A 9,773-nucleotide genomic window follows, 5' to 3' on the forward strand; every position below is an offset into this window, starting at 1 on the left:
TCTACACAGTAAAAACAGAAGTGTTAATTTAACTCCTATTGAGTTGAATTTAACTCTGTTTCAGATAACATTTGGTCCCACTCAAAATCAGTGTAAAATGTACTTTTTGGTCAGTGTAAAATTTTTAGAGTTAATTCTACTCATTATTGTGTAAAAAATAACAATGAAATGTGTCAAAATATTTAACACTGTAGTTTAATCACACTGTTGAGAGTAATATGATTACACTGTATAGAGTTAAGTCAACTACAATTTTACTTTCAAAAATGACACTTTAAAGTGTAATGTTATTTACTTTTCATTTCTCTACAGTGTTTTTTTTTATTTAAATCATATGATGAAATATCAATACTATCAAATGAAACAAAGCACAATAATACAAGATGATAGCACCCACATTTATTGAAAAAAAAAAGTATAATTTCAATGTCCATGAATTTACATTGTACACCCATTGCCTTATGACAGAGAAGTATAACATCATAAAAATGTTCACCAGATGAAGCAATATGGCACGACAAGGAGAGCTGTGTCATTTCCTCCATATGACCTTTGTATGTCAAAAGGCCTAGGGTAGTGCAGGTTGTCGACATGAAAAAAAACTAAATCATGCTTTGATCTGATCACCTCATATGCATGGAAATGTTCTTGAAAAGTTACTGTAACTAAAGGCGCTGTGAGTAGCAACAGTTTTTCACACATTATCGGAACTGACTCAATCTGATAAAACAAGGGCACTTCAGAGTCAACTTTGCCACAGATAACCAAGTGTGGGCGATAAACAAACCCATTATGTTTAGCCCAATTAACCTTCATAACCTGAATGCTACTGGGCACTTGCATTGCCAAAGCAATTCCAGAACCTCCTTTTACCATATTTAAAGCCACCATTTTTCCTGGACCAATATCTAACCGACTAAAAGTTGTTGATCTTCGCCAACTATATGCCATATGATTCTGATGCTTTTTTGCCAGCGTTTTGTTAATATTTTTAAACGATTTAAGCTATTGAAAAAAATTATGTTTGCCTTCATACCTCATACACCAACTATGAAGTACAGGCCCTATTTTCTGGATGCAGCGGGGATGGTGGATAAGAAAATGGTGCTTTGGTAAAAGTTTTTTCTGAGGATACAACTTCTTAAACAGTGTATGGTGATCAACAATTAAATGTTTTAAATATACACATAGACCTTGAGATAACATGGGCGAGAATTTAATGTTAATTATTTGCAGTAATAAAAGAAGCAGGCCCCAGTGTTGGTCAGTAGAAGTTACCAAATCTCCAAAGATAAGATGAACATTCCTACGTAAGCACCAAGACTGAATTGCATTCAGTCCCAGATCATTAGATCCTTCACTTAAATTAACAGTCACAGGCCTGTTGTTTCTCTCTGTGAAACCATAATCAAAACTTTGTATTCTTGAATGTATTTCTCCTGATGTAACATGTTTTTCATTCAAATACAGAAATAATAACTTCAATTTGTACTGGCCAACCCCTTCTAACACATCATGCATCCATAGACAGTATATAATGGACCAATAGTTGCTCTGGACGGAGACCAGTGAAGGCTATTAGAAGCACTTTTCCGGTGATGGCCAGCTTTACTGCGCAGCCTCCAACTGAGAGAATGTGATGTGAGCAACGTGTCTGAAAGTTGTAAGTCTTCTGGTAGCTGTGTCAAGAGAAATCTCAATCATTCCCAATCTCACAGATACGGAGAGTGTAGGTGTATGTAAGGAGATAACATGGGCACAGGCTAATTATTGCTAACTAACATGCTAGTTAACATTAGTAATTAAACCTAAACAGCTCATGTAAGTTGAAACTGCCTGCGAGCTTCTCCTGTACTATACTGTAATTCCTCTACTGTGCGACAGTAAGTCACTTGGTTATGACCCAATCGTTAGCCTATTTTTACAAAAACGTCTGCTACGGAGCTATAACGTGAGGTAAAAGGTAATGGAGCCTTTTATACATTGTCGTGTTTCTTTGGAACTAAACAACGGACAAATAGTCTTCAAACATTTCTGATGTAAAGATATTCGCAGTCAAGTGACGTAAAATAAAAATGGCGGTCAGCGGAATGCTAACAGGAGGTGATGGCCAGTTAGCAACAAAATGGCGCCATAGATGGCTCGAGTTCTGAAGCGAAGCTTACCCCCTTGCATGCATCACATCAACTGAGAAGTTCTCAGTTGTGTGAAAATACCTCAATGAATTTAATATGCATGACCTTTTCACACCAAAAACATACGGAAGGGATGGATTACAAGCCATTTCTTGACAGTGAGCAGTATGCAAATCTTTGGTGCGTAAAACTATTTTGGAAGAATCTTCAGAGAATTCTGTTTGAAAGTCCTCCTTTTCCGCTAAACAGAACTTGCAACAGTAACTTGCACTGAAAGACTCCACCAGACCAAACAAACTATGCAAACCCAAATTATCACCTGTTACCTGTACTACAGTGCCACGTACATAACCACTGTATGATGGAATCTCAATACCATCGCTCTCTAACCCTTTAATGTCTCGAACAATGGGAGCAAAAATTTCACTAAAACCATATTGTTTAACATCTTGAGTATGAAATAAGGCACACAGGTGTATGTTAGCCAAAAAAGAATTCCATTTTGGAGAGAAGTTTCTTAAAGTAAAATATACTCCACCCAATTTATGAATACCTCGCTTAGAACCCAGAGGGTTGGCGACCTCAAAATCATCATAGAACATCTGGACCTGTATTGTCTGCTTCTCAGTTGAGAACAGGGGGTGACTTCTAAAAAAAGATCCATCACAAATATCTCTCAGTCTAGAGTTGCTGGTAGCTGAGCTTTGCAACATTTCTGCAACATACTGACTTTTAAATAATGACTGCAGTGTAGATAAAATTGGAATATACATGAATTTATCTTGAACTAATACCTGATCATATGTTCCAGTCTTTTTATTTCGTCTTGTGTCAAATCTTGAACCAATCACACATTCAACTGGTTCTACTATTTCCTACTTGGCAGTCATAAATTTTGATCGCTTGTATTCCGAATTTAGAACTGTGAAAGGATTCTCTAACCCCTCAAAACACGCCTCAACTTTCTTGCACATTTCTGTTTCTCTTTCATTACTAAATACATGCTTTATCACTGTTTCTTTGGCATGCTGATACCAAATACGTAATGGGCTTTAAAGACTTCGTCAAAAGCTCCTACTGAACCTGTTGCCTTGCATGGAAGTGCATGCTTGTCAACCACAATGAAGTAGGAGTGAATGTGTCAGGGCCACACCTCCCTGAGCTGTCTCCCCTTCCCTTTTGTGTGTCTCCCTTGCCTCTGCCCCTTTTTGTGTCTGTGTTGTTTGTCTCCGTCCGTCTCTTTTTGTTCCTCAGTTTCCTGAATTCCCACTACCACTGAAGGCACCCCGGCACCAAGGCTGCTGCAATCACTACAATCTACTACACCTGCTCCAGTCCACGCACCTGGGGCTGATTGCCACTCTCCCTATATTAGGGAGAGGTCTGCTTTCAGTCCCCGCCAGATAATTGTTTCAGCCACGTAACTATCACTTGCGTTCCTGTGCATTATTTAGCTATCTCCAGTTCTAGTCATTATCCTGAGTTTCCCGTAGTTTTGCCTTTTTTTTCCTCATCGTGTTTTTTGTGTTCTGCCTCCTAGACGCCGTTCTCCCTCCACCGCCGGCCACTGCCTTTGTTCCCTCCTCAACTGGATCTTCTGTTTGGGCTCCCCGTGCCGACCTCTGCCTTGCTCTCCGTGTCTCTGAACCCCCAGCCTGTTCCGACTATTCTCGCCTGCCGTTTTGTACTTCTGCTGAGCCACAACCTACCCATACTCACTCCCATAACCTCCACGACGGAACACCATCTACATTATTCATTTTCTAATAAACCGTAGTATTATTGAACTCGCCCTGTGTTCTGCTTTTGTGTCCTACCCCGTCCAGAGCGTGACAGAATGCTGCTCTGTGTGGATCCCTGGGCGAGAAGGTAGGGCTGACTGCTTTGGGTGATGTTGTCAAGATGCTGCTGCACACTGGTTCCAACCTACAAAAAAAAAAACACATTCAACAGAATTGTTTGTCCCAGCCTACAAATAAGTAAATTAAAAACCTGGTTAACATTGTGCCATAGAATAACATTCTAATTGACAACTTGCACCATTATGGACATGTATACTGCACACCTACATAATCCACAATGAAAAGTAAAAGTTCATTCATACCTTTCTCAACTCCAGCAGCTGACTCAGCATTGCGCATCAAATCCAAGAGTTCTGTGGTTGGTACAAGTCCACGGCTTTCCTTTATTACTTTTGCTTTGAAAGTGGTTGGCCACTTCTCCAAAAATTTGTTGGCTGTGGCCTCACCAAACAGAAGTCTGAAATCTTGTTCTATCTGCAATGTAACACACAAAGACAGAAATAATGAGTGTTACCTGATGCTACATTGGATATTTTTGGTGATGCAATGAATTAAGTTGTCCTATCAGTCCTGGTGTGTCCAGAAATCTTGGGAAGACCGAGAAGACATCTGATGATTTGGCTTCATCGTTGACCATTGCTTGCCGATATACGAAGGTCATTTTCATCTTCTCACGGACGGTGTTTTCATCAGCAGAGTGTCTCAAAACAGCAATAGCTGCTTACACATCCTCATCAGATGGCTCTCTGTCATAGGTGAAGGGCTGACGACCACGGCCTGGCCCACCAACTTAAGACAAAATACAGTGTTAAGAAATCCTTTCTGTACAATTCACAGGTCACCATTATAATAACATGTCACTGATCAGAAAACATACCTTTAGGAGATTTGCTGACTGAGGCACCTCTTTCCTCTGCTGTTTTTCTTTGTATGGTCTTCAATCGCCATGCAAGGTATCCGGAACCACTCTCCGGATCGTAGTAATGTTCCTATATTATTATAAATAAATTATAAAGGAGTACTATTCCCATTTCAAAGAGTGAATATGTGCATAATGTTGCAATAACCCATTTACTTACATATCCATGTTGTGAGTATGAGTCTTCTAGATAGGGAAACAAAGCTACTATCCCCTGTGCATACATCACTCTGACACTTTTGGGGGGGGATGTCCTAGCATATGAATTCAAAGTTAACATCACACTGAATTGACATTGCATTACAAATTTTACATAATAACTGGAAAATAATAATGTTTCTTTACAGCCCAACTATATGCTTAATGCTTACCCATGTGTTTCTGTCATCTCAGCAGTAAGTATGTTGATCATCTGTCTTCTGGTGGCATCTGTCAGAGATTTGGTTTTTCCATACTCTTGCATAATGCGTTCACCACCAGGCTTTGATGTTAGGATTATTTCAATCAACTATAGGTGGAATGAAATGTGCTTTCCGTAATTGTAAAACAATATGTAATGCTGTCACATGATGAAACAACATTCAGATTGGACTTAACAGCAATGTTCACCACTTACTGCTTTTGCCTCATAGTTTATGTGGCATGGCGTTTTAGGCTGGGTTCCTTCGCCTGCCGCTACTTCTTCAACATCGTCACACATAGTGAAATTCAGAATGATGGTGTCATCAGATGTACCCGAGCATGATGATGATTGAGAGGTATCTGTTCATTATGAAATTTGTGCAAAACATAGAAACATATTACAATAAACTGTTATTTTTAAGACAATAAAGGTTCTCATTCTGGCCTTTAAACTAAAAAAATAATTGAATGAATGAATACCAAGTCCATTGCTCAGCATGATTCTGAAAGTTCCAGGTGACTCCTTTACTAATTCTTCAAAAACATCTGAGTCAACTTCTGTGTCAGACTGGTCATACACCTTAAGTCTGGCTGTCTGCTTTCTGGTATGTTGAATTTTAGACACACTGTTAAAAAAAGAATCCAAGGTCATATTTAAAGGTGCAATATGTAATAGTGTATGTAATACTGGCAGCTAGCGGTTAAAATAGTTACTGCACTACCAATTCAAAATACTGGAGAGTCGTCTCCCCCGCCCCCTCCTGCCCAGACTCGAAGTTCACGAGGGTTGCCATGCTGAGACCAGAGCATTCACAACAATGTTGCTAGATGCTTTTCTAACATAGCCAGACGTTACTCCACAGCACAGCGGAGTAGCTAACGTTAGATGCTGGCTGTATTGACAGTCATAAAAGCCCGTGCTCACGCGGAGCTCTGTAACCAACTGACAGACACACTTTTTCGGCTTAAAATTACAGTATGAACCGCTAAAAACACAACAACCTCACTGTCCTCTCCACACGCCAGTCAGGCACACTTCCTCTGCTTAGAATTACAATACGAAACGCTAAAAATACCACTACCTTGCCGACGGAACACACTTCATTGGCTTAGAATTACCGCAACAATTGCTAAACACACTGCAAACTCACAGTCCTCTCTTTCCGATTTACAGCCCCCCTCTCGTGGTTTAAAATAACTCACCGTTGTCGCCTCCAGCCGCTGAAGAGGCTACACGCTGTAAACAGCCATGGGCTGCTTGCCTGGTCCTCCGGGTAACGTTAACAGTTAGCAGGGTTAGCATGGCGGCATTAGCCAGGACCATTCGGGATCACTTTACTGGCTATGTTTCAATTGTTTTTGCGAGTAACCAACTCGGGTACTCTAGCTATATAATTCAATGTGAGTACACTAATGTTGAAATGACAAAAAATGCCCATCTGTACCTTTACAGCTGTAGCGTGCTGGGTTTACGTTTTTACAGGTATATCTAGCAACCCGGCCTGCCTGTCAAACTGGGCCGTTGATAACAACACACAGATCAAAACATAAACATAAATTCCATCACGGAATGTAAATTTCAAAAAGAAAAATACAGACATTAGCATTGTTGTCAGAAAAGATAGTATTTCAGTTTAACATGTTTCCTTAATATCTGATGAGGCATTGGTGTCATTTTTGGATTTATTAAAGTACAAATATTACATATTGGACCTTTAAGTTTGCCTCATGTATTCACAAAATGATGAAAGACAAGGATCTGCACCTGATTTTATGTTAGTGAAAATATAAAGCACAGCAGAAATGATTATAGACCTAACTAGATATCATAAGATAATAGCTTAATGCTGTATTATTTTGTCATTAGGGTGATGTGTATTGCTTTAACCTAATATACCCACCTTCTTTCAAGAAAGCATTAAATGTCAGCTCAGACAGCTTGATGTATTTCTGCTCTTCCCCGAGCATTTTGCCTCTATTAACAAAGAAAATATATATTCAAAATCATCATTTAGTACTGGTTCAACTAGGTGTTAGCTAACTATCCATTTCTCTCAGTAGTACTAGCTACGCAATGCACTATGCATTACTTACACTGCAATTACAAAGGCTGAAGTAGACAAAGTTGTGCTGGTTGAATATAACCATAGATATATCTATGAAATATAACGTTAAGCTGCCATTTTCTGCAGCAAATGGGTGTAGGCTAGTTCAAGTTTAGAGGAACGCTGTACCATTAGCTACCAAATAACTAGCTATGTGCCAAAGTTAGCTAGCTCATTAGCTATTTTAGTTCGAACAGTAACCATTAAAATGGTTAAGCAATGTTCAACAAACCCGTCATGCAAATCAGTGATGTAAGTTATCGTTTTATAACACCAACATTAGCTAGCTAACTATCAGAAGCATGCTAACATTACCAGTATATATAACTTTATAAAAAACAGTTAACGTTAGTGTAAGGAAGACTGGGAAGTTTTGAGTAAAATAAAGTTGTAACAGTGCTGATATTAATAACGATGTATGTTTTATGTTTTAAGTAATAAATTGTATGCTGTAACCAGGTTATGAAAATAGTAATGAAACTATTTAACTGAAAAGAATAGGTCCAGACTGATCTGATTATCACAATCACCACCTTTTGTCTCTGTAAACAATAGGTAAAGACAGATCCTTTCTCTCCCCCTCTCTTCCTGTCTTTGGTTAAATTGATTAGGTTAAAACCAACTATTATCATATAAAGAGAAACCTTCTGCCACACAGCAGGAAATAAACTTCTGCCTCTATCAGTCTCCAACCCCCTGGTACTTTAGTCTGGGTTAGGACAATAGAATGTTAATTCCTGTAAACTTGTAAGGACTCGACATCTGCGTGTTAGATCCTATTGACCTGTGGGTACAAATGACCCCTAGGGGGCAGAATTTAGTGCATGTCCTTCCTAATTGGACAGCGAAGAAAACCAATAAGACGCGTCCAACCTGTCACCATGCCAACAAAGAGCCTATGAGGAAGGCTCTTACTCACGAAGGAGAAAAGTAACCGCCCCGGGGATTGGAGGAATAAAGCAGGGGGGCAACCGTGATTCGGGGCGAAATAGATGTGGGAACTTTAGGGTTAAGCAACTATTTGCAAGGCCCGCTGCAGCGTAATTCTCTGTATTTTGACTTATCATTTTTATTAATAAATCTTTGTGTTAACCTTTCATTTGGACCAAGCCTCTCCTTCTTCAGAGATTCTGAAACACGTAGATCTCGACAGAAGCTATACAATAACGTTAGCTAACAAGACTATCTGTATACATGTTTTGTTGTTAGCAAACGTTATTTTACGTATTTACCATTCTGACAAACTTCATTCGTGAAAATATTGCAACACATAAAGAAAGACAGTTACCGATACTGATTGCTAGCTAGCTAACCACATGACAAGCACAATCTGCGCTCATGCCAAACGGGGGTGTCCTTTAAACGAAGTGATTAAGTTAACGTTACCTATTTTTAGCCATATGAAACAGCAAGCCAGTCACAAAAATATCCAACAAATTCCATGGGTATATCATATAACAGTTATTGCTGTCAACCATCTGAAATGACAAGCTAATTTAGCTGGCTGATGACGAGCTCACTGCAAGGGGGACAGCCGCATGGAACTCGTAACTTATATGACCTCGACATCAGCACAACTCTAAAATTATGTAAAGTTAAAAAATACCGGTTTGGTGTTGACAAAACAGGGATGTAACTTACCTAGCAATACCAGTGGCCTAGCTACTCCTTCGCAATCTTCCTCCACCAACGTACGTGCCAAACTTCAGCAAAGCAGAGTGGCGGGTATTCGTCACTGCTGTAGAGTTGAAATTGTCACTGCGTATCTGCAGATTTTTACACTCACTTTTAACTCCACTGATAGAGCAACTTTACTCTCAAAAATGTTGAAAATACTCTATCTGGGTTAAAATAACTTTACTCTGAAATATTAACACCCCATTTTTTACTGTGTAGTTATTTCAGTCACCATACATGAAAAATGTAATGTAATTGGTTTGATAATGACAGTCAGATAGATATAGATAAAGATATAAGCAGTACACAATGACTAATAATATACTGTACCAGAAATACTGTATTTTCAGACAAACAAAGCACAACAGTATACATTTTTAACAAATATGTTTATTTCCTTTCCAGAATAGAGTAGAATCATTGCCTTCAAATACCAAACATCTAAAAAAAATATGCAGTGTCAGCATAAGATGGTAATAAATAGCTTTTTCTTGTTTTCCTAACTGTGTTGCAAGTTATAGGAGCTTAGCTGGCAGCTTAATGGAGACAGAAAACGTTATGTCAATGTTAGCTGCCCTACAGCTGTCAGAGTCTGCTTCGACTTTATATATTAACTTCCAATAGCTGTATTCTCATCAACATTAGTTTGCTAATAAACCATGTTAGCATGGTGGCTAACACTAAAGTGAATCCATTAATGACCTTTCAGCTGTGTTTTCTAACAGAGCCGCTT

The 9,773-nt window shown here is 39.0% G+C and overlaps 1 protein-coding gene across 7 annotated transcripts; it reads right to left on the reverse strand.

Moving 5' to 3' along the window:
- Positions 1–1,643: 1,643 nt before the first annotated feature.
- Positions 1,644–9,111, reverse strand: LOC114560405 (uncharacterized). Of its 7 annotated transcripts, none has more exons than XM_028585758.1 (9): positions 8,750–8,877; positions 7,160–7,233; positions 5,473–5,618; positions 5,228–5,364; positions 5,017–5,110; positions 4,815–4,926; positions 4,240–4,726; positions 3,953–4,061; positions 1,644–1,679 (listed from the first exon to the last, which is right to left on the reverse strand). In XM_028585758.1, exons 1-7 carry the CDS (start codon positions 8,839–8,841, stop codon positions 4,659–4,661), a joined length of 723 nt encoding a protein of 240 aa, XP_028441559.1. In that variant the 5' UTR covers positions 8,842–8,877; the 3' UTR covers positions 1,644–1,679; positions 3,953–4,061; positions 4,240–4,658. The 7 variants fall into 7 exon arrangements, with proteins under 7 accessions (XP_028441559.1, XP_028441558.1, XP_028441563.1 ...); XM_028585757.1 differs by lacking the exon at positions 1,644–1,679 and adding an exon at positions 2,108–2,783; XM_028585762.1 differs by lacking the exons at positions 1,644–1,679; positions 8,750–8,877 and adding exons at positions 5,739–5,884; positions 9,005–9,111 and having other exon boundaries at positions 3,783–4,061.
- Between the last annotated feature and the right edge of the window lie 662 nt (positions 9,112–9,773).

The sequence above is a fragment of the Perca flavescens genome, chromosome 8 (genome assembly GCF_004354835.1).
Source record: "Perca flavescens isolate YP-PL-M2 chromosome 8, PFLA_1.0, whole genome shotgun sequence".
Classification (NCBI taxonomy): domain Eukaryota; kingdom Metazoa; phylum Chordata; class Actinopteri; order Perciformes; family Percidae; genus Perca; species Perca flavescens.

Coding starts and splice junctions, on each gene's coding strand:
- LOC114560405 (XM_028585758.1), bottom strand. CDS start 8,841: ATGGTTGACAGCAATAACTGTTATATGATATACCCATGGAATTTGTTG. Junction 5,365..5,472: donor TAAACTATGAGGCAAAAGCA/GTAAGTGGTGAA, acceptor TTCCACCTATAG/TTGATTGAAATAATCCTAAC. Junction 4,927..5,016: donor CATACTCACAACATGGATAT/GTAAGTAAATGG, acceptor ATAATAATATAG/GAACATTACTACGATCCGGA.